Genomic DNA, 27,530 nt, shown 5'->3' on the forward strand with positions numbered 1-27,530 from the left:
TTGATTACCTTACCTCATTCCTCGAGCAAGCTACCTTTGTTCAATCCCAACCACCAAAATGTCTGTCAAGGTCTTTATCTACGCCTACCGCAAGCACGGCCTCTCTCTCGAGGACTTCAAGACGCACTATGAGGCTCACGTCGACCTCGTCAAGCGCATCTCGGGCGATGACTTCCCCATCTCCCACAAGCGCAGCTATGTCCTGCGCAACCCCGTCGAGGTTGCCGCGGAGGGAACCAGCGAGCGCAATGCTCTTACCCCGGCCACTGTGATTGTCGGCCAGCAGTCTGACTTTGAATTCGACGCCTACGCCGAGCTCACCTTCGCCGACCAGGCTGCTTTCCAGGCCTTCGGTGCCAAGGTCTATGCTCCCGACGCCGCCGCTCAGATTGCTGCCGACGAGGAGAAGTTCCTAGACAAGTCGAAGCTCGGAATTGTCATGCTCGGGGATGTCATCGAGACCTCCAAATAAAAGGAGACCGAGGACTGAGGACTGAGGATTAATAGAATACCCATGAATTGTCGTGAAGAGAATCACCCAAAGATGAATAATGGAAATCATACGTTGCTTGCACGCACCTCACTAAATTCCTGTACATCACCGGCCAATATTCATCGGCGCCAGGGGATATGGTGGGCCTGATTTTAGCCCCATTAATGAGCTTACTGCTCCCTCCGTATTTTGGCTTTTGACGTAGTGACATGTCGAAACACGATTCAGCCCCAATTGTTACACAGCTGTATACTCCGCCCCCGGCGTGAAGCAAGGTCCCTCGCAAACTTCAAAACACGAGGCATGTAACCTCCGCATGTCTCACTCCAGGCCCGTGGAAGCCAGCGCATGCGCGTGCAATGATGCAGCGATATCCAAAATTAAATAGACCTCTAAGTTCTCCAGAAACATCTCCAAGTCCAACCTACGGGAATCGTAAGGATTTGGCATGATCTCTCCTCCACTCACTTCCATCCCACTCGCTCTCTGTTCCTCGCTAATTACTGCATTTATCTACCCTCTTTTGCCAGATCTCCATATGACTTGAACTCTTTTATCTATACTCTGTCAACTTTCAACGGAAACCTGTGCTGGAGAGAGCTAACCCGAGTAGGCGCACATGTCTTTCGATTTACCTATTCGGCACCAGCATCTGGCAAAAGCTGGCACTACCAATACACTGATACAGGTTTTACAAGGGTTTTAGGTATAAATTATTAGCGGGGATGAGTCAAAGCCTAGATCACATTTATACCTCTCAGCATGAACACGAGCCATGCAACCCTACCTCTCAGTATGCTCCCACTCCTGGATCCTACGGGCCCGACGCAACACGATGCACCCACAGTCTGTCTCCGTCTGTTGTGCGTAAGAAGAGGCTATACTGGTGGGCAGTTAAAAAATAAGAAAGGCAAGCTTGCGGTCAAGTTCTACTATGGAGTATTCCACACGGCATTCCTGTGCTTGATTGGGGTTTAGGCTAGAATCAAGAACCGCTTGCGTCTTAGCATCACTCCATCAACTCTTAACTTCATTCTTCTCTCTTCTTGTTATTTTTTGTCACTGTACACACCGTGGCTTCACTCGGTTGCTATTTCAGAATCAACCACTTCATTGATGCAATTCCGAAATTTTTCTCCCGGGGATGTTGTCCCTGGAGGCACTGGAATATTACAAGCAGTATTGGAGAGTGGGAAGATTGCCGTAGCGTAGAGCGGGCTTGCCCTTGAGAAATGCTTAGGCCTCTCGGCTCAGAGTGGTATAGGTACGCAAATGCATCGAGAGGGCTCTAAATACCGGCACTAAATCTTGATAGGTGGCGCTAGTTAGGGCGCTCAAACCCAGACTTTAGCCACCTGTGCATTTGTGCGCACTCCTAGTGCTGCTGTTCTCGCTGCTCCTAGCCTGGCAACAGCCCTAATACGGTCAAGTATGGGATTTACAACAAGCCGCATTCAGACAGGTATGTACGGATGGAATCAACAGAACCCCTGTTGCCCGCACTTCGAAGCTTAAGGGACACTTTGTTCACGAGATGTAGGCTCGGCAGCCGCAGCCGCCAATAGTTACGTCGTCGGAAATATTGTGGCCGGGGGCGAGATGGCTGTTAGGGCAGAGTGCAGGCGCAGAAGGAACTGGACTAGTACTTGTCAACGGAGCTGCACAGTTGATGAGCAGTGATGATTGTGGGAAGCACTAGCTTTGCGTGGATCAAGGCTAAACTAAGACCTAGCACTCCCTGAACTTCATATTGGGAGCTCTCTTCTAATCATGTACCTCGCAGGTCCTAAGGCCTCTTGAATCTTTGCCTAGGAGTCTTTTGGGAGCGAACTTTCACAGCAAGAGAACCTTCTGATGATGTAGGTTATAATCAAAATCTGAGACTCATCTCCGGGGAAAACGGCCATTTAATCTAGATAAATACCCATTTTCAGACCAGTGCTCGCAGAGCGCCTCCGTCATCAAGGGTGTAGAGGTTTGCTTTCAGCCGATTCGAGTTAGTGGTGCGCTGATGCCTCCAAATTGCCGCAAGTTGAACCACAGAATCATGCCCATTCTGAGCGGCCTCTGACAGTGGTGCTTGGCCCGAGTCATCCTTGATATATACATCAGCGCCGAATAGTAGCTGCGGATTCCGCCTCGTGTCCATTCTGAGCTACCCATGACAACAGTGCTTGATCGATGCTGTGAGGAACTCTCGGTTGTTGGCAATAACGAAGGCCTGTATGGTGCATAGGCCTCTAAAAAGGCATTGGCACAGAGTAACCCTTGTTTCGGCCCGTGGCTTGCTGATTAGATGAACATAGGTCGCGACGGTGGCTTCCCGGATAATATGGAGGGATAAAACGGGAAAGGCTTCAGACATGGAGGTCTTCTCTAGCCAAAATACAATCTGGTACGATATTGAGGGCAGTGATGACAATGGCGGCCGTGGGTCTGCCGAATACCTTACACTGCTGCAGTAGGATGAACATTACTATGACCCGGATTAAGAAAATGCTTGTGTGCGTTCAGAGTTGGAAAACAAACTAGACAATAAAGAAAGTAACTCCTCATATTGATTTACTCTGGATGATATCGCTCAGCTCCCCGGGGGCTAACTCGTCGAAGAATCTGCTGTTTGCAAGAAATATGAACCTGTCTTGGGTCAGTAGTCTCACAAGTTCACCAAAACAAACTGCAAATTCCAAATCATTACTGCAAAGTCAGCGAACAATCTTGCCGGACCCAAATCCAGGCCGATGATGCTATAATGGTCATCGCTCAGGGCAATCACGTCCATGCCATAGCGGAACGCTCCTACAGGCCATCACATCCCGAGCAGTTTAGCAGGCATCCTGTTTAGTGAAGCGACCGCCCTCGACCGAAGGACGGGTCGCGAATGAGAAACCCTTCCAGGGTTCCGGATTCAGGATTCAGGAGCCAGTGAAGCGGGGGTCTTTTACGCTAGAATTCCAAGCAGTGGTCTCAGAACAATCCCCGCGAACGCTCCCTACAGCGAACCCTGGCAGCCTAGTTCATGCAAGTCGTCGCGACAGTCCCCAATTCGGCCGAACGGCCCAAACATGGCCATCAGGGTCTTCCTTCTAGACATTCGGAGGGAGCGAAGAGGTTTTCAGACCAGCGGGGTGGTGTAGGAGGTTCAGGGACGGGATCGTGCCCCTGGCGGGCGATGGTGAGAAGTCTGGTGTTTCAAGTTGGAAAGCTTCTCCGTGGGCACGGCTGGACCCTCTTAGACTGAAAGACAGAAGCAAATCGAAGTTCGCGTGCTGTTATGACGGAATTGGTCCATGACTAAAGCCACCAGTTATCCCGTACGTTTTCTGTCATGATCGGATATCCTCAATCGGACGAGACAAGTCGTTGAGCTGGGTCGACGCGGCGAAAGTACCAAGTTAAATGAGTGGGCCGGCTGGACAACACCACACCGACAGCCGGCCAGTACGATACTAATCACGCTGCCAACATGCCCGACAAGGACCCTGCTCCGCCAGTACCATCCAGGCTCCGCTGTTGGTAACGGGAGTGATGTGATGGTGCGCCGATGTGACCGTCACCCCCGGGCCGAGCGCGGGCGAGGCAAGACGGGCGGTAGTAGGGCGATCGACTCTGTGAAACTTGGGAGCGTTCATCTACCCCTGGCCCAGCATGAGTCCAGAATCCCAGCGAACAACGAGCGGAATGTGCAAAGTCCTAGCTGGGCTATCGCGGTGCCTATCGTCATATAACGGCGCGGCAAAAGCAATCTATCGAGGCCGGCGTACCCTGGGACGTGGGAGGGGGAATGGAGCTGAGATGGAGGGTATACAGCCAGTGGCGTGGGGCAGTTTATGTGAAACTGTAGCTTGGCTAGTGCGATACCGTTCAATACCGCGAAGGATTTTTAGGTTACCCAATTAGGATGGCGGGGTGATGAGACGGTGGTTCAGCAAGGAATCATACACCAGAGGGAGGCAGTTGGCCTGAAACTCTGAAACGGTGGCGGCGACGGCCGGGCGATCGGGGGGACGGTGCGCTGGCCGGCTGGCTGCAAGAGCTGAAAGGATGGTCCAGGCTGTTTTGGCGTGATCCACTCGGAGACACTGGCCGAGCATGCGCCTCCGGAGTACGGAGTAGTGGTGTTGGTGGTATTAGTGGTGGTGGAGATGGAAAGCAACAACAGCCTGATCGGTATGTCCTCCGGAGAGACGTCGTAGGGCCTTTCGGAGTTGGCTGGCCAGATCGTCAGACAGTCAGGCAGTCTGCCGCCCTCTCAGCTCTGATTCTGTTTGATCCTGCAGTGTTACATCACTGTGTCTCGCCGGCCGGAAAATTCTTTCGCTGGAGCTGTCACCGAGATGGCCAAGCTGGCGAGCGCCACCAGCCCGTGGCCGATGGAGCCATCCGGCAGCAATTCGAGCCGCAATTCGTTCAGCATGGCCCTTCCGAGCGACCCTGAGATTAAAGGCCTGGCTCGGGTGGTGCGGTTGATTGGCGAGGGTGGCGGCGGAAGGAAGGGGCCAGTTAGAAGGCGGTGCCTGAGCCAGTGGGGGGCCGGTGGGGGAAAGCCGACCAACAGCTTGGGCCTGGCAAGTAGGCGTGTGCGAGTGTGATTGTCCCGGCCGTCTCGATGCCACTGATTCGGTACTTCGAGACAGCGCATATCCCATTTCCGTAGAACTACACTCGGCCTCTCCCGGTAATACCAAAACCATGCCGCTGTGCGAACTAGCTCGTTCATGATCATTAAATAATAAAATAAGTATAATTCTCATATGCCGGTAGATTAGGGCAATCTCCCAGTAATCTCCATTAGCGGGCCTTAATTAGCTGGGCCTGCTGCCTTGGCTTCGCTCTTTCCTTTTCTCTTCTTCAAGCTCCTTCCAAGCTCACTTTTTCTTGCTCTCTTCTGGTTCTCTGCGAGACCAACTTCTGTCCTTACTTTCTTCCTGCGAATCGACTTCGCAGCCACCACTCTCTTTCGCTCTTTTGCGCGTCTTCACTTCCACCCATTCGCTTCTCCGCCCCAGGCATTGACTGTCATTTTAAGCTCAAAACAGAGAACCACCCTCACTTGAAATCATGCTGTTCAACAGGTTGACCATTGCCCTGATCGCTGGCCTGGCCGCTGTTGGCGAGGCCGAGCACCACGCTCGTCGTGTCCACCGCGTCCGCAGCATCCTCCCCAGCGGCTCTCCCCCTCCACTGCCCACCATCACTCGCACCATCCGGCCGACCCCCGTCGTGCCCTCGAGCTCTGCTACTCCTTCGTCCTCGAGCGCGGTGCCCTCGGGCGCTGCCCCTTCGGGTATTCCCTCCTTCTCGCACCCGCCGCCCCTCGGCACGGGTGTTCCCAGCCATGGTGCTGGTGAGGACGCTGGTTCCAGCGCTACCGGGGACCTGACCCTGACCTACACTGTGGGCACCGGCACCTCCACCAGCGTTGTCACTACCACCATTCACCGCACCGCTACTGACGTGCACACCGTGATTGCTGTACGTACTCCGGTCTCAGATGACCTCATTGGCCAATATCAAAACTGACTCGTGATATAGACGGAGGCCCCGGAGGCCAACAACCACAACCAGGCTGGCAGTGATGAGCAGACCACTACCCTGCACTCGACCACTACTGAGACCATCACTCTCGTGGAGGTTCCCACTAGCACTGTTGCCGCCGGCAATGGTGCTGGCTCCTGCAACCAGGTTACCGTGACTGTGACTGAGACCGTGACTGCTGTATGTACCTCCCAGCCTCCTCGGCCTCAGACTTACTGGTACTAACCTCTTCCACAGAGCGCTGTCACCGCGACCTCTGCCCCCGGTCAGAGCTACCAGCAGGGCAGCGATGGCCAGGGTGAGGACAACAACGGTGCCACTGAGGGCAGCGGCGCGGGCTCCGAGCCCACCATCACGGAGACTGTGGTCCCCACCCCTAGCGCGACCCTGATCTCTGGTCGTCCTCCTTTCGGCAACGGTAGCCTCCCGATCCCTCACTCGAGCAGCGCCGCTCCCTCGGGCTTCGCCACTAGCTCGCTGCCCATCTCACCCTCGGGCTCCGCCTCCATCCTACCTTTCCCTGGTCCCAGCGGACAGCCCAGCGGGCGTCCGAGCGCCCCCAGCAGCGGTCCCTTCCCTCACAACTTTCGCCGCCGCTACATCATCTAAGCGATACCTGATATTCGATAGAGATGACTCGTTCTGAGCGGTGGGGTGCGATGCAAGCCTGGCGATGATGTGAGACTGTCCCGGTTTCCGCAAATTCTTTTTTCTTGATCCGCCTTACGCTTCATTTTTATTTGCCTTTCGTGCTTTGCACGCTGGTGCTGTATCTATTGCGATGTGGATTGACGGCACGAACGGAATTGTGGAGTGGATGTTCGATTCCCATCTTTCCTGGTTCATGCTGCCATCTATGTCTGATCTTTTTTTAACCCGGATGAAATTGGTGTCTGTCAAAGGTACCAGCTTGTCTTTTTTCCATCTACAAGCTTTCACCGCCAACGTCCGACAACCCCTTTGCATCTTTTTTTATTTCGTTCTCCAATGGGATCGATCTTTTTCCATCTCCATTTCCCACCAGAACACTCTCTCGTATCTACAACCGGCATGCGACACGCTTGCTATCAGACGGGTCTTGATTTCTATGTGTTTTCTCTTTCTCTTACCGATGTGTGCAGTGCACGATCGATTCCAGGGCGACATCTGTTCTCTGTACAAAATTCTTATTTTATGGGCCTCAATTAGAGAGGTTGGGGTTTTATTTTCAGAGTGATCTCTGAGATAGGCAAATGCAATCTAACTTTGTGGTTGTGTCTTAAGCTTGCGCTTGCTATGTCTGAGTTTTGTGGGATGCGAGGATGTAGACAACTAGTGGGAGCTGTGGCTATAGATGTTGATGCGGGCGTGTGTTTAAGGCTGTGGAAGGTTAGCTAGCCCCCGGCGGATCTGTCGATCATTTGCCGATCGCTGATCCGTGGAAGCATCCCCACGACGGGGATATTATTCAGCAAGTTTGCTGGTGTTGACTTTCTCCGTTGGTGTTAATAAATGATCGGTTAATGGTCATGGAGAGAAGACCCTCAACGTCAAGCCAGTCCCGGGGACTGTTGCCATAATCCTGATTGCCGAAACATCGGTGTAGATAATCTTGATGGTGGGAGACGGCCTGCAGCACGTTTCTACAATCCAGTCGGTGGCCCAGTTTCTATTGAGCAAAAAATGTTGATGGAACCTATGAGAAGACAAAGTTTTCAGCATGAACCCCCTTTCTCCATCCTACCATTCGAAAATCATGCAAACCTAAAAATGTCAGGTTTGCGAAAATATAGATAAAACTAATGCTTCTCAAACGGCAGACACAGGCATCAAATCCGCCCCGCATTGCTCTGATCCCTCTATTACGCTCGAGCTTTTCCTCTTGCTTGCAGTCAAGCTTCGTTTGATACTCGGACAAGGAATCGCTCCGCTGGACCATCGATGCTTGCTCGTCGTGTCCACATCGTGACAGATCGCCACTTGACCCTCTGACAATCACATATCGACATCGTCCTCGTCCTCGTCAGAAAGAGACTCCATCGCAACCTGCTCCCACTCCCTTTGCAGCCCGATCGCGCGTGCCAGCTCGGCCGCGGACATGGGCCCGCTCAGCGGGCAATAGATCACATGCCATTGCTATCATCAAGGTCAGCACGAAGGGGACAATGACACCAGGATCAGCGTGGGCGTGGGCGAGAGCGTGGGCGTCGTACTAGGCCAGGGTCCTTCAGCAGTTGCCGCAACAGTCACAGCCATGGCTCCTCGAGATTCAGGTTGGAAAGGGCTGATATATCGTAGTACTCGCGCCGGATGGAATCTGGCTTGGTGTAGTTCGCTAGCCCGAGAGTATAAAGTCTATCCCGACCCCTCTTATTATGAGAGAGAAAGATATATAACCCGGATTCACCTGAAGTATGCCTCTATTTTTTAGATGATAATATATTTCTAGGTGATTTAGGTACTGGATTTAGGAGTATCGATTTCAGTCATAGACACATACAAAGCGGACTATTTACAAGTAGATATAATTTGTACAGGGAATCATCACAACATCTCCAACCGTGAAAGGCCCCCTTCCCGTGCCAGCCTCTCCCGCATGACCTGCCACTCCACCCAAGTGACGCCCTGCAGCAAACAATCCGCCAGATCATCCAGCTTGCCAATATCATTCACCGCCCCCGCAGAGCGCGTCCTTCTCGTCCCTTCGCCCCGCCACTTTCTCAAATACGCAGCCGCAAGCTCTCGCAGCGCAGGCCGATCCTGCGCAAGATCAATCTTCCCATCCCCCTTCGCCCCCAGCACCAACTCCATCTCCCCGGTCGAGGCGCCCGTCTCCACTGAAGCGCCCAGCCACCGTCCCACAAGGTCAATTTTTGCCTTCTTCACCTCCCTGGCACTAACTCTGCCTTTCTTTGCCGTTGCCCCATCTACACTATCCCCAACCGCCTCAGGATCGAGGTCCCCCCAGTACCGCACCACACGCTTCGGCTCGATGCCGTGCACCTGGACGGCAGCAAGGTCGGCCCCGCGCTCGAGCCGGAGCGCGTGCAGCACGGCGTACAGCATGCCCTCCAGCACGCCGACGCGCAGCGTCCACTCCTGCACGGCGCTGCCGCCGCCGGAGCGGAAACGCTGGCGCTCGATTAGGATGTGAGTGGGTCTGTAGGCCGTAAGAAGGGATGTGATTAGTGTATAGGCGAGTGCGGCGTAAAGGTCTGGCGAGAATGTTTCTTTGGCGGATGTTGGTGTGGCGATGCTCTTGGCTGATGCTGTTGGTGATGTAGATGTAGATGTAGATGTAGATGTAAATGCAGAAGTAGATGCAGAGGTAGAGGATATGCATTCAGCTCCAGACTCGGGCGTAGATCCCGCCACATTGACTCCAGGAACATTCATCCCACCGCCACCCTCCAAATCCAGACCCCCAATCTCCGACACCTTCAGCCGATGCCACGCCGTGAGGACCGGCCTCGAGAGCGCGGGCGTCTGTGTCGACGCCACACAACCCCTCGGCACCCGCAAATGCGCAAACGCGAGATTTTGAATCCCCATATCGATACTCAGCACGCTCCAGTCATCGCCCTTCTCGCCCGATGACACGGCCACCTGCTGCCGGAGCTCGGTCTCGATGCGTGTTAAAAGGGCGCTCTTCGTCCCCGAGGACTGGATCCCCGTCGCCCGCGCGAGGTGCTGGAGTTGCGCGACTTTCAGCGGCGCGAGCCAGGCGTGTGGTGCGGGAGCGCGCATTGCGGCACAGCGTGTAGGGTGGGCAATGCGCAATGTGCAATGTGCAATGTGCTTGCTTGCCGCGGTGGAGCTGTAGGCGGATGTTTTCGTTTTGCCCTTTCCGGAAGAAGTGGGTGGAGATGGCAATGATGGGTGAAGGTAGGATTGGGGTTGCGGAGATGACGCAATGGCCCCGGCTAGTGTGTGCGCCGGAATGGGTTGACGAGTGCGTGGGAGATATTTATGGAATGGAGGTTTGGGGATAGGCCGGGGTCGGAGGGTGGTGGCGCCGATCGTGCGGATCGATGCACGGGCCGCGTTGCCGCACGCGTCGGGGGCTTACCAGGACCGGGTTCGATGTAGAATTACTGTACCTGTTACCGTTGATGTCACACATATGCACACTGGAAAATGTGATTTGATTTGATCTGATCTGATTCCATATTGATTGCTGGGTTCATTTTGGTGTACATTTTCTGGGATCGAATAGACAACCCAGCTGAAAGCATCAATGAAAGTGACAGACGGACACGGAGACAAGATGAACCAAATAACGCCATAGTCTAATTTCCCTAACGCACAATGACAAGCCAGATCAAGCCAGATCAAGCCAAATCCAATTCCATGTCCTATCGGAGGAGACTCCGGCTCCAAACAACAAATGCCTTGCTCGGTGCTGTTGCCTGGCTCTGTACCTGTGGAAAACGCCTAGCCAACGATGATGCAAAGCGCTTAAAAGCAAATCAAAAACACGGAGAGAAGATAGAAGATAAAAGCAGTGGGTACAACAGACGACAGATATCCAATGCGAAAAAAAAAAGAAAGTGTAAATGTGAAGGATTGGATGTCTATACGAACGCCGGTGGATTGGGGTTTGCATCAGCGGCCCCATCCCGCAAATATAGTAGCGAAGCCCATACGCGCCAGTGCAAGACGCCCATGTGTGCAAGGCGCATGCCAATGCGCTCAATGTCGTATTGCTGTGCGGACATGGACTGCGACGAGGATGAGCACGAGACGGCGGGTGTACTAGCCGTAGACGACGGAATGGTTGGGGCGGGGCCATTCGCGGTGGGCGGCGGTGGCACCGTGCGCTGAGACTCGCAGATAGCCAGCGGCGAGAGGGGGAGGAATCTCCGTGCGGAGGCGAGCGTCGCGGCCAGAACTTTCTCGCGCATAGCATTCTGAAAGTACCGGAAGAGCTCGGACTCGTTGGACAGATGCCACTCGAGGGCGGCCTCGATTGGAGAGATCACCTCATCAGCAACGACGACATCGAGGCAGCACGCGGCACAAGCAAACCGTGCGATTTCTAGCGCGATACAGCGCATGTTCTGCAGCCAGCGCTTGCTACCCCGCAGATCAGGGTCGTCGTCTGGGGTGGCACACCGCCCCTCGGAGCATAGCTCGTCTTCCATGAGCGACCAGATCCGCGAGCGGAAAGTGGAATAGGTCTCGTCGCGGGAAGAGAGATAGCGTTTCTGCGTGTGTACGTATGACTCGAAGATATACCATGCGATCTCGAGGTTAATCAGGTTCTGGATCGTCGAGCGCAGCTGCCAGAGCCGGTCTGAGTCGAAAAGGAATGTCTCGGGGAAGTCTTCTGGTGGGTGGAACTGGAGCAGCCGGTCTGATATACCGCGGAACAGTGCCTCGAGTGGCTTGAAGGTGTCGTCTGATTGGGTCGCAGTTGGACTCTTCTCGTCTTCTTTATGGGCTCGGTCCCGCGCTGCAAGGTACCAGAGCCGGGCGGGCTCAACTTGGAAGCTGCCGCGGCTGATTTTGCCTTCGAAGTACTCTTGCAAGAAAGGCACAGTGTCTTCAATAAGAAGAACGCGGAACGTTCGTATTTGGTGGTTAGCCACGTCCTGTACAGCCGGTTAGTTTACAGGATACAGAATGAAGTTTGTGTAGGTATAGGTAATTCTTACCAACTTCATTGCCTCCAAAATAGCAAATAATGTCTGCAATCCTTTTACGATCTCTTTCGGCTCTTGCGACTGCGAGCCCTCGGTGATCTGCTCCACCATCCGATCTGACCATTCATCACGCATCGGCGCACAATGCGTTTTCAGCAGCGCTGCCATCCACGTCGCCAGCGCAACCATATCGAGCACGCCCTTCCGGACCTGCTGCATGAGCAAAGATACCTCGAGATTCTGCGTGACGCTAGGATGATCGCGCTCCGGAACAAGCGTCTTTATGACCTCTTGCAACGTTTCAAACATGGCTGGTAGCCGGGGCTCGAATGTGCGCTTAGAGTTGCTATCCCGGGAACTTTTCTCATCGACGTCATCATCCGGGTTTGCAGCGCGGTATGCGTAGATGGCAATCTCCGTGGCCATCGAATCCCAGTAGTCGGCGGCGTCTTTCCGCTTGCGCTTCCCCTTTTCGCCATCTAGGTCGGGCTTGAAGTGCAGGTCGCGGTCGAAGTTAGCGTCCATGCGGAGATTGATGTTGCTCATGATACAGGGCAGATCGAGCTCGCTGAGTGTCCGCTTCGTGACAGGCGGATATCGGCGGGCCTTATAGAGGAGCCGTTGGTCGCGGGAGCCGAGGCCGAGTGCTTGCGGGATGCTGATAGCCTCCGGGGAGGGCGACGGCTCGCGGGGCCGGGGTGTAGCATGGGAGGTCGATCCCGATCCCGATCCCGATCCCGGGGCAGCGGTGGGCGGGCGGGTGCCAGGCGGGTAGGAGAAGGGTGGCTGGCGGCGGCGAAGAGGGTGCACATTCGACGGGGTTTCATGGCTGTGAGCATCGCGCCCATCGCTCTTATGATACTCTTTTGAACGGCCACTGCCAGCGCCGTAAGCATCTAGCGGGCCGTCGGCACCCTCCTCCTGCGTTCGGGCCTCTTTAGTCCCCTGAAGATCCATCAATGAGGGGAAGGGACGGCAACTTGTCCTTCCCAGATGTCTCCCGTCTCTCTGTACCCGGCGTTAGATAATGACACCCTTGGGGAGAACGGCGAGAGCGGCGAGGAGGTGGTCGGTGGTGGCGAAGGCTGTAGCCCTACGCCAACAACCCCCTGCCCACTGCGCACCGGCAAGGGCACTTGGTTGGAGCGAAACAGGGGAAAAGCAGGGCAATAAGGAAAAGAAAATGGAAAATAGCGGTCCAGCCCCTATGTGCCTCAAACTTACAATTTATTTTTTCTTCCCACGCGCCCCCTGTTTGCCTCAGGCAGGCAGCCAATCCCAGTTGCCGACAAAAGTGATGCGAGTGAGCTGTCAATTGCGGTGGAGCCAGCAGATGGGCCTGGGATCTGCGGGTGATCAGCCTCGTGGTGATGGTAACGGGCAATTGAACTGAAGGCGATTGAGTCTGCGGAGTGATGGATGATGTGGGTGTCTTCAAATGTCTGACAGACAGCGCAGCAGGGTGAATCGGGATCACAGCCACCGTCCACGTAGAGAGCGGGCTTGAAGTTTTGGATGTGTCGGCCGACCAACACTAGTAACGCATCGAAGAATAGGAGGAGTCAGCTTCTGGGCAGGTTGGGTGTCCAGAGCAAATCAGCAGTGCGCGAGAGAGAAAGACGCCAAAAAAGGCGAGGGGGATTGAAAAAGGGACCGGGTTGGCCTGATATAGGAGCATCGTGGTGATGTACATCCGGGAGGACAAACGTTTTCGACTGACTGAATTCGGGCAGACGCAAGCATCCACGATCGGCCGCGTCCACTGCACAGCGTGGGAGGAGCTGAGCAACTCTGAGGGAGGGGGCAAGAGGGACGATCAGAGCTCACATTCCAAGGGTTCCAAGGAGACTGCTGCTACCCGCTTCCAGTCCCTCCTCGACCCTCAGAAGAGCATCCGAGTCGCATCCCCTATTCCCATTCCCGATCGTGCGGATCGGCAATCTCGATGGATTGTTTGGTTTTGCCCCTTTAACGGTGTATAGTTCGGGAGAGGGCCGAACTTAGGGTTTCCCGACTATCCATTAACCATTCATCGTCCAGACATTCAGACCCCCTTCACGCCTCACTTTGAGACGCACTGGCCACGTGAGGGACTCGCCCTGAATTTCTCGGTGAACCACTGGCTCCGCGGTGGACAACTGCAGCCGCTTTGGTGATGGGACCGGGATCTGCTGAGGGGAAGGGGATCTGAACGGATCTGGGTGAACGAACAGTCGAAAAACGAAGTACAGAAGACGGGGTACCGCAGGTGTGGAGAGTGGAGCTTCGAGACTCATCGAAAGTTCCCAAGGCAGCGAGTGAGCAAGTCAGAAACCCGTGCAAAACCAGGGATGGGAAAAGTGGGGCCCGTCGGATGCGGAGTGTGGTGCCCGTCCTTGCCTTGTGGCCTGCATGCCTTGTGGCCTGATTCATGTTCCCGATTCACCAGGCATGCCAAGCCTTCTTCTATACCACTCCACCGCCACTGAACCTCTCCCGCGACATGTCCGACTTGCCGAAGACCTCATCTCCGCAATGCGAGTCGCGTGAGCCCTCTTTATACTCCTCCTCTGGGCTAAGATGGAGGGTCTCAAGTCCAGCCTTGGCCCATGCGGTCATCCTGCCGCCTTGAATAACCATCCGTCCTATTGACACCAGATTGAGGAAGGATGGCGTTTTGCTCAATAAGAACTTTACCCGGCGAGCCTGGTCGCCCATCCCCAGCTCAGAGGATTCAAAAGAAAGGCCATGCATTCCTCATGGAGTCTCCAATATCGACATATATTTTCATGCCGTTCAAATCAAGTATTCGATCTGCGGTCAAACCATCCATCGCGGCTATCCCTGTTGGACAAGTCCTAGTTGTATCGGTATAGCCCCGGCGCCGCGATGAATATCACGCTGTTCTTTTTTTTCTTTCAGTTCCTATGGTCGATTCCAAACTTGCCAGTTTTCAAGACTGCGCGCACCTCTCAGTTCGAAGTTCGCTCGTTACCAGATGGTCCGGTGTTGCCGACTAGCTGGGCTGGACGGTTGCCAGTACCGGGGAGGCAAGAGGGGAATGAGATTTTCTTCTGGCTGTTTGAAGCTGAAGATAAAGCATATGATGATACATTCATCAGTAAGTCGCCCAGCAAGACTAAACTTCAAAGCTCCTTCATTAACACGATATGCTAACAATATAGTCTGGTTGAACGGCGGGCCGGGCTGCTCATCCCTCGTAGGGCTAACCGGCGGCAACGGGCCTGTCTCTTTCCTCGCGAATTCGACTGCTCTAGAGCGCAACCCCTACTCCTGGACCCAGCTTGGTCATGTTCTCTACCTGGACCAACCCGTCGGCACCGGGTTCTCGACCGCCAGTAGTCCCTACCCAGTCCGCAATAACGACATGGTGACCGCCGACTTTGTGGCATGGCTGAACGCCTTTCTCGCATTTTTCCCGCACTTGCAGTCAAAGCAGATCCATTTGATGGGCGAGTCTTACGCAGGTATCTACATACCCTACTTCGCCGCCGCCCTACTGGAGGGAAACAGTTCGCACCCACTCAACATCCGTTCCCTGTCTCTGGGTGACGGATCCTGGGGCAACGCAGCCGCCATGTCCTCCGTCACAATAGGGGCATACATGCACTCACAGTCAATGGCCCTCAAGCTACCCAAGGACATACTCTCCGTCTTCGCCGCGGCAGACAGCACCTGCGGTTTCGACGACGTCCTTGCCCAAGCGCAGAGCTACCCGCCCCAAGGCAAGATCAACATCCCAGGGAATCCGGAGGACTTCAACTACCGCCGCCGGCGAGACATGACGGATGTGATCGAGGCCTCGTGCAGCATATCCCCGACGACGGCGGCAGAAGTCACCACCTCCATCTTCAACTCGACCTGCTACGGGCCCTGTGCGGCATACTCCACTGCGCTGGACTACATGGATGCTGCCTCCGCCGGCGGTACGGGCATCCCCTGCTTCGACGTCTACGACATCCACCATGACTGCGGCACGGTCGACAGCATGGCCCTTATGGGGACGTACTTCAGTCGCCCAGATGTCCAGGCTGCCCTGCACGTTGCCGGCCACAGGGAATATAGCGCGTGCAACTCGACGATCCTGGGCACGCTGCTGGGTGCACCGTCAGTCGTGCCGCCGGCGTACACGATCCTGCCGGCCCTGGTGACGGAGCATAACATCTCGCTACATATCTACAATGGTGAGTGGGATATGCTTCTCAACCATATCGGCACAGAGCTGTCTATCCAGAATATGACATGGAGGGGTGCGCAGGGGTTCGGGATAGGCCCCCAGCGGCTGTTTTATGCAGATAATGCTGCGCCTGTAGATGGGGTGAACGGGTGGCAGTCCGGTGAGGTTAATGAGGGTAATGCGACCGCTGGTGTGGCGGGGTATTGGGCAGAGGAGCGAGGTGTGACGTATCATCTATTCCGTGAGGCGGGGCATAGTGTGTTTGCGAACAAGCCGCGCGAGATGTTTTCGTATGTGCGGGATGTGGTGGTCGGAGCAAAAGGTTGATGCGTGGTGGCAGGTTGAGGCCTCCGAAGGGGTATGCGAAATGGGCAATGTTGACCGAGTCAGATATAGTCTCTATTATGGTTTTGATCTACTGGATTTCTCATGGTTTATTTGTTAGTAATGATCATAGATACACGTGGTGGTGATCATGGGCTGTAGCGGGAAGAGGCCATCGGACGATGTCGACAACAAAAGTACATCAAGATAATAGACCATATATCTTTTTTTTCTGGCTTTAGTAAAAGTCTTCGTCATTGCCTCGGAGTTTGCTTTTTGTAGTGCTGGTGCTGAGTGTGGAAATACCTCGTGGATATCTCGTACTTACTGCCTGGACTAGATGGTCCTAATGATGCCAGTGGCATTTATAGCAATTCGAGAATGCCACGAAGAGAAGATGGATACTCTCTCATTGTCTTTCAGCCTGGACGATATTGCTTGTTATTTATAATTTCTATTCAAAGATTCAGTGCTATCTCCGAGGGTCTATTCCGGCCCGTTGCCGATGAAGCATTTCCGCGACAAAATGGTCTACAAAACACAAGCAAAATGGAAAGTCAAAATGCATCATAAAATATCACTATGAGATGATATTACATGGTATGTATCCAACTGCTGTCAATCTATACTCACTGTGAGCCAATGTGAGTCATGATGAATCAGGGGGTGGGCTTGGCCGGGACAAACGAGGCGCGCCAAGGCTGTGCAACGCATGAGCCCGTCAATAATTCAGGACAGACTAACCTGTTATTTCTAGAAAGGCAGAATATACCTACGAATGACATGATCTACAGTATGATCGAGCTGGTTATGAGCAAATAAAGGTAAGGGCCTCTCGCCCAAACGCTAGGATGATATCAACCGGAAACGAAATAGCCACACCGTATATAATCCGACAGATTCATCATGCTTCCCGAAAAAAAGGCAGATTGACTAGGATTCCCGCTAATTTGAGACAAAAGTACATGTAGAGGGCCGTATGCAACAGATAAATGACGTGAATCAGAATGTCCCCCATGAGGGGAAGTAGTTCCATTCCAGGCTAGGAGACACGTGAGTTCGCTTCGTATCATCATGAGATCGGGGTAAGTGGTAGATGAGGTGGAAATCAGGCCGAATACAGGCTTGCCCTGGGAGGGCCACCGGGCTTGACTGCTTAGAGGCGTCGCAGGCCATGCGCCCACTCACCGGCGAGTGAAGAAGGGTGCTTGGTTTGGCATTGAGAGGAGTGAGTCTGCGCGCTGGAAGACGTCCCCCTCGAAGAATTTATCGCTGTATGCACTCGCTGGCGTGGAAGGTACGGTGGCCTGCGCGGCGGGGCCGAGCGCGGCGCTCAGTGGAGTTGCTGGGACAGTCACTGACTGAGGGGATATACCGGTGGCTAGCTGGTACGCATTCGGGTGAGACCCGATGGCCGACGTCGAGACTGAAGTCTGGTGCTGCGAATGTGGGTGCGGCGGTTGTAGCGGTGGTCCATACAAGCCGCTTGGCGCATTGCTTGGGGCCATATCTGCGAGATATGACCAAGGAGATGCCTCGACCAAACGGCCCGCCTCTCGACTGGCCTTTTGGACCGGGCGTAGAATAACGATGACGTCCCCCGGGAGTAACTGCATGCTGCGCACTTCTCGCATGTCGGTCACAAGATCCACGAAGGATTGCATAAAGGTCTTGCACAGCTGCCAAAACTCGCGCTGGTTGCGCAGTCCACCGCCCGGCTCCTTGACCTTCATGGTGGAAAGACGGACTCCCAGAGCCTCTGATACCTCTAGGCAGAAACGACACCGGCGAATAAGGTTGTTCCAGAGCATCTGAATTCCTTCTGAGTCGCGCGATTGCTCGGCCACTTCGAGGCATCGGGAGAACTGTCGCCGCGCCAGTGGGAGGGCCTGGAGCGCAGAAGTGTACGCCGACGTGAGCTGGTAGAAGATCTTTTCAAAAATCCGTTCTTCCTCAATCTCATCTAGCCCAGTCAATGGGTTGATTCGAGGCATTCCGCCTGATGCTGGGATAGGAGGGAACGCCTCCCCAGAGCGTGGCGTCGCCAATGACGATGGCACAGAAGTGTTCACCAGATTGGATCGACTGCTGGATCGACTGCGAGCGTAGTTGAAGGACGGAGTAGAAAAGCCAGGAGACCCAGTTGCTGAATGGGTGGTTGTAGACAAAGACAAGGGTCCACCCATCGCCATCTGGGGATGGCGGATGGTAGTATCGCTTCGCAATCGCCGAGTCGGAGGAGCTGGATCCCTCGTTGGAGTGACCATGGATCGCTGGAATCGGTCCGGACCTGGAGCTCCTTTGACAGGCTCCGAGACCGGTGGCTTGGGAGCTGAGATACGCTTTTGGGGCTGGTGCATCGGGACATTGAGGCTAGCACAGGCATTCCGTAGTTCCACCAGACTACCGTACATCATCAGCATCAGGGAGCGTACATACCGCGAGTCGCCGTTGGAAACGATCTTCGCAGCACTATTGCGCAGCTGTGTGACAACGTGAGTGTAGGCTATGATACATGTCTCGCATTCTCGCTTGACAGCTTCTGTGACTACCCGTGCAGAATCGGGATCTTCGGGTAGGGAAGTTTCGGCATTCTCAAGAGCCTCGTTGAGCCGATCGACATGGGTGGACGCATTGTAAAACACCAGCTCGAGACTGTGACGCCGTGTGTCGTCGTGCTTGATGACATTGATCAGGGTAGAGATGTGAGAGTGAAACTGGAAGAGTGCAAATAGGATGCCCTTGGCGCTCTCGATAATGGGCTCGTCGGATCCGCGCTCGCCTTTATGTTCCGGAAGACTGGACATCCGGTTGATCCAGCCATCCCGTACGCGTCGGCGATCCCTTGGGCTACTGGGACTTGAAGAGCTGCTGCCGCTAGCAGGAGTTGATGCTGCCTGGTGTGCTCGAAGGACAGAACCATGACTGAGTCCACGCAAGTGACTATTTCGGTATGGCCGAGTTTCATCCAACGTTCCAAGATCAGTGTTCTTGCGAGTGATAACGCCCATACGCTTGTTGCGAGCTGCAAAAGATGCTTGGATAATGCCCTCACTGTTGCTTCGGTTGCGTTCGTTGACAGAGTGAGGTGTTACACCGGGCCGCTGGAGGCCAGGCATATGATAACCGGCAGGTTGTTGGCCAGAAGCCATTCGGAAGTGTGACTTGGCCGGAATTAGTGGCGGCCGTGAGATGGATGGAGATCGAGAGGAAGGAGCAGAGCCATCACCGGTGCTTGGGATGACTGGAAATCGACTGCTCAGTTTCCGTTTAACCGGCGCGGGCTTTGGTGTATCGAATATAATGTCACTTATTTCGGATCAAATTTAGCTTTAAGTTTCTTGCGCAGATGATTCGCGTGTGAACGTACCTTCCATCACCGCTACTCTCTGGCTCCGGAGTCGTCGCTTGCTGTCGAGATTTAAGGAATCTCTTTAGCTCTGCGGTGACAGCAACCTCCTTTTCATTGTCGGTCATGGCAGGTGCAATGTCAGCTTCTGACGCTTCCAGTACACGGCGGAGAGGATATCGTAATGGGTTTCCTGCGATTTTGAGGATTTGAAGCTTGTTCATATCGGACAACCCCACTGGTAGGTCGTCCAGCCGGTTCTGCATAATGGAAAGCACCCGTAGCGATTTCAATTTGTTGATCTCAGCTGGAAGAGCATTGATCTTATTCCGACTAAGATCAAGAATCTCCAGTAAAGGTAATTTATAAACCTAGTTTGAAATCAGTATCAACTAACCAAGCCCAGAAGCTCTTTCGTACATACTCCTTTAGGGAATTCACGGAAGTTATTCGCTCGGATATTAAGATACCGAAGATGAGAGCACTCAGCAAAGCGGTAGGGTATATGGAACAGGTGGTTGTTTGACAGGGAAAGTCTAAGAGTTTCGGGGAATGAGTTAGTCGGATGCCGAAGTCCAATCTTTCGGAGTGAAGCGTCTAAGGCGGCAAAGTGACAGCTTACCTTTCTACCTCATCCTTGATGATGTCCACCACTGGCTCTGGTATCCTTACAATGTGGGAATGACCCAGATCGATCGTCAACTTCGGCTTGACGACATCGGTGACAGCTTCGCTTCCTGCCAAAGATCGCTTGGTATCCTGAATACCGCTATCCACTGCGCGGCGGGCGAGCTCGATTGTTTCCTCGTGAGTCAACAGCTTCTGGCCAGGGTTTTGCCTGCTACCGCTGCCAGGGTTGTCGCTCATCGCGGTGCCCGGTCTCGATCCATCATCCTCTGTGCACGGCGAGCCTTCGCTGCAGGACAACGGAGGCGGGACCAGAGACTCGGTCGGCCCTTTCTCGCCGTCATCCTCCTCGGTTTCACCGCGGTAGGGTCGTGGCCCCCGAATTGTGTCTTCTGGCCGGGTCATGGCGGAAAGCATCGTACGGAGGGGCGCGGTTTGTATGAATCAACGGCGAAGGCAGGGCGAGTGCTCAGTCAATTTACAGATGCGCAATCGACCACCAGGTATCGCCAGAGGGTTTACCAAGACCGAAATAAGATGGTGCGCGGACATGAACCGAACATCGTCGACGGGTACGTGGTCTCGAAGGGTGGCAGATTATTCGGACGGTGAGATGCGGGTGTGGGGAAACGATCGCTCAAGGCGGCGGAGAACGGTACGGTCGGACACAACGGCCTAGGGAGCCGTCAGAGATGGCAGTTCTTGCCGGGAATGCTGAGGTGGTTCAGTCCAGGGCCGTGTCGTTCAGGTGAAACCGGAGCGCGGGAACTGCGCAACAAAGCTCGGACGGAAGCTCGTGGCGGAGGTCAGCCACGCCGGACGACAAGTGCTGTTATCGCGGGAATCAAGGAGGTATGATAGATCGCACTGCAGGACGTGTCAGACAGCGTAGATATGGAAGACAGAAATCAGTGGGCGCAGCACAGTTCAGTCGAGTTTTCGAGTCTGCAATTGCGAAGAGGTAGTTGGAGAGGCTGGAAGTGTCGTGATTGGGCGAGACGCAGCCCAACTGGAGCTGGGCGATCAACGGTCGTCCTTTGTTCAACGATGGCACGGTCCACCCGCTTGACTCTGGCCGTGCCCGAGATCAAAATTCCACTCAGAAATGGGGTTTTCAACAGTTACAATCTGATCGCAGCAATTTGAGTCGGGAAATCAATGGGGAAAAATCAATCTTTCTCATGGAAAACAAGGCTATGGGGATACAGTCTCCAGTAGAACTAAGCAAATAATATACATGACCATCAACATGGGAGTCTGGAATATCAAACAACTCCTCCTCAGACAAGCAATGCAAAAGCGCGGCAATGACTACGGGGTCATCACTTTCACCCTCGACTGTTCTAAGCCAGCGCACTCCCAGGCTGCTCGGTAAAGCTCTCCTCCTGGCCTTGCTGCTCAAGCGCAACCTCGGGCGCCCCGGAGAGCGCTGCTGTCCGCTGCTCGAACACCTGAGCCTCTGTCCGAGCCCAGGCCTTCCACTTCTCGTACTGCTGGTTCTCCAAATCCATACCAATCTCCAAGTACGACGAGCCAAAGTTGGCGCCAGTGGCCTGGGCCTCTTCGGCAGCGACCCGTCGCTCGATGTCCTCCTGCAATCGTAGACGGTAAAATTCTCGACGTGCAATATCATATGCAGAGCTCTTAGTCATGTCGGGCACATTGTTCAGGAGCCAAAGCTGCCGTTGGACAACACTAATGATGGCAAGAGGCACGTATTAGTAACGGGACAAGAGCTTGTGCACGAGAGAAATGCATGATGTGGAGTAGTCCAGAACAAGACGGAACCGCAGAACATACCTTTCACCATCGAGCCTCTTGCCAGGCTGCTTGAGGCGGCTCCAGTCGTAGTTCTCGTGATCTTTGCCAGAGCTCTCAAGGAGCACACGAGGCCGGGCCAGCTCCCAGGGGTGGTCGCGGAAGAAATTCTGACGCAGCTCATCCTCCTCATACTTAAGCTCTAGTGGCTGGAACAAGCGGCTTGACTTCTTCGACTTCCGGCGCTTCTCCTGTACCTCGAAGACGACCTGTGGGTTTGACGATCCCGTAACGGTCTTCATCCGTTGTCGGACCAGCTGATGTTGAGGGGGACGGTTGCGAATGAGAGTTTCTGAGGGAGGGATCTCGCCAACCACATCGACCCATTGGGGCAGCTTGTTGATCTTTCCACTGGCGAATTGGTTGAGCGCGGTCTGGCGCACCCGTAGCGCGGTGAGGTTGATTTTGCCCATGGCGGCGGGGGCACAGTCGACGGACTGTAGTCAATTGTGAGCCGCGGGAGATTGTGCGGTGAAAAAATGGGCTCGGCCGTGGGAAGGGCGAGAACAATGCGAATGGATGCGAGCGACAGAAGGACGTGGTGAACGACGAGGTGCTGCGATGCTGCGGGAGCGAAAAAGATGGGATTGGCAAAGGTCGACTCCGATTGGTCCAGACGGGTCCCGCTGCAAAGCCAGAAAGTCCGCCCGGCCATCAGAAAAACACCCCAGCTCATCCGTTCTAGCGTATCCTCTCCTTTCAACTTGCTTCACTTGCTCGCCGTCTGCTTCCTGGCCCGAGAAGCAGTCCAGGCTCTTCTGTGCGATCGGCCTGCACCTCCCTTGGACATGCAGGGCTAAGCCAATGCCACGATGTCTGCTCTCTCATGCCTCCTCACACTAGGTCCCCCAGCTCGCCGAGCCTGCGCGATCCCCCCAAGCAGGCCCTGGACGAGCTCCTTCTCTCTCGACCTTCGATGTCTCATCCGAAATCTTCTCCCTCTCATGCATCCGTTCGCCGATTTTCCACCCGCCGTCTTCGGCCCTCCGTCGCGTCAATAGCAGACATTTTTGTCGGCTCGCTGGTCCTGGCAGGTTTCTGCCATGAGCACACCCCACGACACCGGAGCCTGTCCACAATCCCCATGAACATGTCCGAGAAATGTCTTCAAAGATATCGGGGCAAAGGTGTGACCTACCATGGACAACACTCGGCCGGCAGACGTTGGGAGAATACGGGATGCTCGGTGCAGTCATCGCGAGCCCGATCATGGCTGAGCACTGCTCTTTTACCAGCAGAAGAGCAGTCTCCTGCACAAAATTACACAAAATCTATAGAGTCGCAACAGCGTGGGGGGAGTAAAGATGGTGTGCGATCTGTTTCAAGAGAAGCCGCAGACGAAGAACCACCTCGACAGAATTGGCCGCGGTTGCTCGACTCAGCAACAGATACAGAGAGCCCGGCAAACCAGTCAAAAGAAATGTCTTTAATCACACTGTCCTCGGACTCGAAATTGTCCTCAGACCCTGAAAGTGGAGAAGGTCTCTCATACGACCAAAAGATGTATTTTTTGAATTCGAACCTTTACCGGAAGATTCTAGGGGATCATTACGACTGGTCGGAGCCCATGGACATCGTTTTCCCGAAAGATCGAGTACACCCGAAACGAGAAATGAATGGCTCCGCGGATGAAACGGATACCTACCACAGGCTGTCGGTTGCAAAACTGATTCATGTGCTGCTTCACGACAAATCCCCGTCCACCTCATACCTCTTTCGCCTGTATAGAGATATTCCTGCGCCGGGTATTGCGAAACTCCCCAGAAAGATTCGCGGACAGCTCTTGCGGGTTTTTGCAAACACTCCAAATCGACGATGGTCCGATGCCCGTCGCTACCTTGCGCTGGTACAAGACATGATTGCATCGGAAAAAAGTATGTCCCGTTCGATGTGGACTTCCGCGGTACACTTTGCCAGTCGGGGAAGTGGCAGTGGCAGGGTTTTGAAGCGAGATCTTGTGCGCGCGATTGGTGTCTGGCAGCAGATGGAACATGTGGCTGGAATTGAAGCAGACGACGTCGTTTTCAACATCTTATATGATACTGCCATCAAGGCTGGCCAATTCACGGTTGCCGATCGACTCGAGAAGGAGATGAAAAGACGCAAAGTCGACTTCACTCGCTTTGGACTAGTTGCTAAGATTTCCTCTGCTGGCGTGCGAAAAGACTTGAATGGCATTACCGAAAACTTTCAGAAGTTCGTCAAGGCTGGTGATCTTGTCGATACTGTCGTGTTGAACAGTTTGTGCTCTGCGTTTATTCGAGCGGGCGATCCATCTGCCGCGGAGCAGTTGTATGGCCGCATGATCGAAGCACAAAAAGCCAAACTGGGCAGCGATCGCTCAGTCACAGCCGATGCAGGTCGTGTCGTGTTTGAACACGCCCTTTTTTCGGAGTTTTCTAAATATCGGGCCAACAGCAGGGCGTTTGGCGACTTTCTGAAGAAATCCCAAGCTCTCAAGCACCGCCTCCCTGAGCATCACCGGGCTCTTCAGGACTCTATTCCGATCACTCCAGACACACGCACTTTCTACATCTTTCTACGATATTACGCACGCCAAAGTGGTCAGTTCGATAAGTTCATGTCAGTTCTTCGCGACATGGAAAATGCTTTCGCCGTGCCTCCCCACCAGATCGTCTATATGACGCTTTTTGAAGGATTCTCTATCCATGGCCTTCAGAAGAAGTCCTGGTCTGCTGAAAGACTTCGCCTAGTTTGGCACGCGTACCTACGGGCATTGCGAACTTCAAAGGTGAGACTAGATGCACAGCAACGGCACAGGCGTCCACAAAAAATGTCATGGGAGAACCCTCTGGCCAAGACAATGCATCTGGATGATGAACTTGACGAGGCGATAGCCGATGTATCCGATGAGTTCTACATGCATCTACCCTCAGCGAGTGGGGCTCAGCCAGACTCTGAACCTCAGCCCAGAAGGCCTGATGAGTTTACAGAGCTTGATATGGCTGATGGAAACGGCCTCGGCATGGATTGTGAAGTCTACGAACAGCCACAGGATGGCAACTCTCTCGAAACAGACTTTGAGATTGCTCGAGACGAGTTCTCCATCTCTGAATTACCACGCCCTGATCCAATCAGCATTCGCACACACCAACCTGACGACCTCGACAAGTATCTGGAGAATGGGGTTTTTGTGGGCCGCAAGATGATTGTTGTTATTTTGCGTGCATTTGGTGCCTGCTATGGACCAAAAGAGGTCATGGAGGCTTGGCTGCAGCTGGAGCGACTTTGGCACCCTCATCATCGCAAGGCTGCCGATGTGCTCGCTGTCAAAGAGGAGCTCGACAAGCAGATGTCGAAGGGTCCTCGCCCCAATGTAACATAATATAGAAAAGGAGGTGCATGTTGTGATTGATAACTGTACATTACACATACTTTTGCCATATACCGATTCAATTCAGCGAGATATCCTAGTATCATCTTCAAGCTATCATATTTCATGTTCAGGTTTAAACATGTATGAGAATAGAAGAACTAATTTTTTTGTAAAACTACGAACTCCCGGCTGGGCTCTGATTTACTCGGACTGCTATTTTGAGATGGTTGGACTTTTGATTCAACCTTAGAAGAAAAAAAGGTATAAAAGGTTATAGTACCCTGATGTTTTAGCAAGCACTGCTGGTCAGGGCAGGGGGAAGGCCTGTCAAATTGGCACAAGAGAAGGGGGCTTGGAAGGAGACCTAGGTATGTGGCTGATTCCGGTACTAGACTGAATCTTGGAGATCTTCTGATTGCAATCATGGACTATTTATCTCTAAGCGAAGTGATCAATGAGACCACCTGTAACAATCAGTTGATAGCAGCGATTAATAAGATCACGATCACAAGATTGCTAGAGCAGATCAACGATGCCAACATAGCAGTGTAGACAATGTCAAATTAATCAAACCTACCCAGGTAATCATAAATATCTTGCAAAATCCGTAGGAAGAATAACATTTCTTAGCCTTCTTGATCAATTTGTGGTAATTCAGAGATGGAGACCTCGTCTCGAGAAATCTTATCCTTTGAAATACTGTAATTTCTTCGTACAAAGTGGTAATATCCGAAAGATCTGATGGGGTAGATGAAGACGGTTTATTGGAATCTACCGAACGACTGAACTAAAAGGGGGCTTGGTCAGCTTACTAGGCTGCCATGCTAAACTAGGAAGGTGTGAGTTATGATAATGACCAAGCTATATCCGCTACGCGTGTAATATCTACCAAGGTCGAAAAAACTCGAACTCTACAGTATAATGTAATGTCGTATTAATTACAGTCATCCCCTTTTCTTGGCCAATTTTGGGTTTAAGGTCAACGCCGACCCAGTGAAGTTGACCTAGTAGGCGCTTGCATGAGACATTTCGCCAAATCGAGACTAACACAACCAATTTCTATTTTACTTGTCCGTTTTCTTAAAAATTATTTAAATTATTTCTCACGAGGAAAGTGCAACTTCAATGGTGCCACTTCTGGACAATATTCAAGACGCCAATGATAGAGCAGGCCGTTTGATGTATAAACACCAGGGCACAGGCACACAGGAGAAATGATGTCCAGCTCCTTGCCGTCCAGACCGTGTTTCAAGAATGTCAAGGTTGCGATGAAAACACAGATTAGATCCAATTAATCAGCAGGAATTAGCGCTTTCCTGCACTCATCTGTGACGTTGCGTCGCATGCCCAAAGCGCCATTATCTTAGAAAATTATAAGCACTCTGTCAGGATTAAATTGTCTTAAACAGATACTATCCTTCCAAGAAGAGAGTCCTCCAACCGCAACCGCACATAATCCGAAAGCCCATCTCAAGGATCGCTTTTAGAGGCCATTAATTTGTCTCCCGTAATACGCCAAAATGTATGTATCTTCCAAGAAAGAGAATTTTATTCCATAATTAATACTCTTGGTCAGCGAGCGTCACCATGCAGAAGGCATTGAAAAAGGCAACCGGCAAGGCCGTCGAAGGAAATGCCTGGAGAAAAATTCACCAATTCAAGTGTTAGCCGTGGGAAGACCACTTTCCCGAAGACCCAGGCAGAACAAGAAAGTGTCGGGGTTCGATGGGACTACGATGGAGAGGTCACCAAAGCGGATGTGGTTTACCACAAGTTCCAGATGCAGCCAAACGCTGGGAAAGTCCCCTCTTCGATCAAAACATGGAGGGAAGGCCATGGTGGGACACATGCAGTCATGGCCACTGCCCTGGTCAAGAAAGACGGTTCGAAGGAAGATGCAGAGAAGGGCTTGAACGACGCCGCAGCTTCAGTCCAGACTTGAAGATCTTATAGTTTGAGATTATGATAGATAGTCAATGCAGCAGATATAAAATTCGAACAACAGAGCAAAGTCAGCATGTTTCTAAATTGAAGTAGGCACATTCGGCCATTAATAGGAATCCAAAGCGTAGCTAGCTAGCTTTTCGGTACGACTCGCTATAATGAAAGAACAACAGCTGCCCAAGGGTATATCATCTGGATAATTGAGAGTTCGTGCCGGAGGCACTGAAGCCATACGGATTAGGAAAGCTGGTGGTGCCAATAATACCGATGCAATTGGTCGTTCTCCTTCGCAAGCTATT

General features: G+C 53.2%; 14 protein-coding genes across 14 annotated transcripts; 8 read left to right on the forward strand and 6 right to left on the reverse strand.

The window, feature by feature from the left end:
* Positions 1-58: 58 nt before the first annotated feature.
* On the forward strand, positions 59-472 carry N7482_002133 (EthD domain-containing protein; the record flags this gene model as incomplete). Its single annotated transcript, XM_056684258.1, has 1 exon — positions 59-472. The coding sequence occupies one exon, from the start codon at positions 59-61 to the stop codon at positions 470-472; it is 414 nt and encodes a 137-aa protein (XP_056547864.1).
* A 1,951-nt stretch (positions 473-2,423) lies between these two features.
* N7482_002134 (uncharacterized protein) lies at positions 2,424-2,642 on the reverse strand (the record flags this gene model as incomplete). The annotated part of the gene is made up of 1 exon (XM_056684259.1): positions 2,424-2,642. One exon carries the CDS (start codon positions 2,640-2,642, stop codon positions 2,424-2,426), a length of 219 nt encoding a protein of 72 aa, XP_056547865.1.
* A 2,188-nt stretch (positions 2,643-4,830) lies between these two features.
* Positions 4,831-5,085, forward strand: N7482_002135 (uncharacterized protein; the record flags this gene model as incomplete). The annotated part of the gene is made up of 1 exon (XM_056684260.1): positions 4,831-5,085. The coding sequence occupies one exon, from the start codon at positions 4,831-4,833 to the stop codon at positions 5,083-5,085; it is 255 nt and encodes an 84-aa protein (XP_056547866.1).
* A 469-nt stretch (positions 5,086-5,554) lies between these two features.
* On the forward strand, positions 5,555-6,640 carry N7482_002136 (uncharacterized protein; the record flags this gene model as incomplete). Its single annotated transcript, XM_056684261.1, has 3 exons — positions 5,555-5,968; positions 6,029-6,211; positions 6,269-6,640. The coding sequence occupies 3 exons, from the start codon at positions 5,555-5,557 to the stop codon at positions 6,638-6,640; spliced, it is 969 nt and encodes a 322-aa protein (XP_056547867.1).
* Positions 6,641-8,005: 1,365 nt separating this feature from the next.
* On the reverse strand, positions 8,006-8,266 carry N7482_002137 (uncharacterized protein; the record flags this gene model as incomplete). The annotated part of the gene is made up of 2 exons (XM_056684262.1): positions 8,006-8,146; positions 8,183-8,266. 2 exons carry the CDS (start codon positions 8,264-8,266, stop codon positions 8,006-8,008), a joined length of 225 nt encoding a protein of 74 aa, XP_056547868.1.
* Positions 8,267-8,554: 288 nt separating this feature from the next.
* N7482_002138 (uncharacterized protein) lies at positions 8,555-9,757 on the reverse strand (the record flags this gene model as incomplete). Its single annotated transcript, XM_056684263.1, has 1 exon — positions 8,555-9,757. One exon carries the CDS (start codon positions 9,755-9,757, stop codon positions 8,555-8,557), a length of 1,203 nt encoding a protein of 400 aa, XP_056547869.1.
* Positions 9,758-10,584: 827 nt separating this feature from the next.
* Positions 10,585-12,612, reverse strand: N7482_002139 (TCP11 family protein; the record flags this gene model as incomplete). Its single annotated transcript, XM_056684264.1, has 2 exons — positions 10,585-11,604; positions 11,668-12,612. 2 exons carry the CDS (start codon positions 12,610-12,612, stop codon positions 10,585-10,587), a joined length of 1,965 nt encoding a protein of 654 aa, XP_056547870.1.
* A 36-nt stretch (positions 12,613-12,648) lies between these two features.
* N7482_002140 (uncharacterized protein) lies at positions 12,649-12,828 on the forward strand (the record flags this gene model as incomplete). Its single annotated transcript, XM_056684265.1, has 1 exon — positions 12,649-12,828. The coding sequence occupies one exon, from the start codon at positions 12,649-12,651 to the stop codon at positions 12,826-12,828; it is 180 nt and encodes a 59-aa protein (XP_056547871.1).
* Positions 12,829-13,340: 512 nt separating this feature from the next.
* On the forward strand, positions 13,341-13,637 carry N7482_002141 (uncharacterized protein; the record flags this gene model as incomplete). The annotated part of the gene is made up of 1 exon (XM_056684266.1): positions 13,341-13,637. One exon carries the CDS (start codon positions 13,341-13,343, stop codon positions 13,635-13,637), a length of 297 nt encoding a protein of 98 aa, XP_056547872.1.
* An 886-nt stretch (positions 13,638-14,523) lies between these two features.
* cp9 (putative serine carboxypeptidase) lies at positions 14,524-16,159 on the forward strand (the record flags this gene model as incomplete). Its single annotated transcript, XM_056684267.1, has 2 exons — positions 14,524-14,755; positions 14,820-16,159. The coding sequence occupies 2 exons, from the start codon at positions 14,524-14,526 to the stop codon at positions 16,157-16,159; spliced, it is 1,572 nt and encodes a 523-aa protein (XP_056547873.1).
* Positions 16,160-17,340: 1,181 nt separating this feature from the next.
* Positions 17,341-20,549, reverse strand: N7482_002143 (uncharacterized protein; the record flags this gene model as incomplete). Its single annotated transcript, XM_056684268.1, has 4 exons — positions 17,341-19,465; positions 19,527-19,876; positions 19,930-20,041; positions 20,128-20,549. 4 exons carry the CDS (start codon positions 20,547-20,549, stop codon positions 17,341-17,343), a joined length of 3,009 nt encoding a protein of 1,002 aa, XP_056547874.1.
* Positions 20,550-21,475: 926 nt separating this feature from the next.
* Positions 21,476-22,363, reverse strand: rsm25 (mitochondrial 37S ribosomal protein mS23; the record flags this gene model as incomplete). Its single annotated transcript, XM_056684269.1, has 2 exons — positions 21,476-21,827; positions 21,933-22,363. The coding sequence occupies 2 exons, from the start codon at positions 22,361-22,363 to the stop codon at positions 21,476-21,478; spliced, it is 783 nt and encodes a 260-aa protein (XP_056547875.1).
* A 413-nt stretch (positions 22,364-22,776) lies between these two features.
* On the forward strand, positions 22,777-25,296 carry N7482_002145 (pentatricopeptide repeat protein; the record flags this gene model as incomplete). The annotated part of the gene is made up of 1 exon (XM_056684270.1): positions 22,777-25,296. One exon carries the CDS (start codon positions 22,777-22,779, stop codon positions 25,294-25,296), a length of 2,520 nt encoding a protein of 839 aa, XP_056547876.1.
* Positions 25,297-26,920: 1,624 nt separating this feature from the next.
* On the forward strand, positions 26,921-27,229 carry N7482_002146 (uncharacterized protein; the record flags this gene model as incomplete). Its single annotated transcript, XM_056684271.1, has 1 exon — positions 26,921-27,229. The coding sequence occupies one exon, from the start codon at positions 26,921-26,923 to the stop codon at positions 27,227-27,229; it is 309 nt and encodes a 102-aa protein (XP_056547877.1).
* Between the last annotated feature and the right edge of the window lie 301 nt (positions 27,230-27,530).

Source organism: Penicillium canariense (genome assembly GCF_028826845.1).
Source record: "Penicillium canariense strain IBT 26290 chromosome Unknown utg000001l_segment0_segment0, whole genome shotgun sequence".
Lineage (NCBI taxonomy): Eukaryota > Fungi > Ascomycota > Eurotiomycetes > Eurotiales > Aspergillaceae > Penicillium > Penicillium canariense.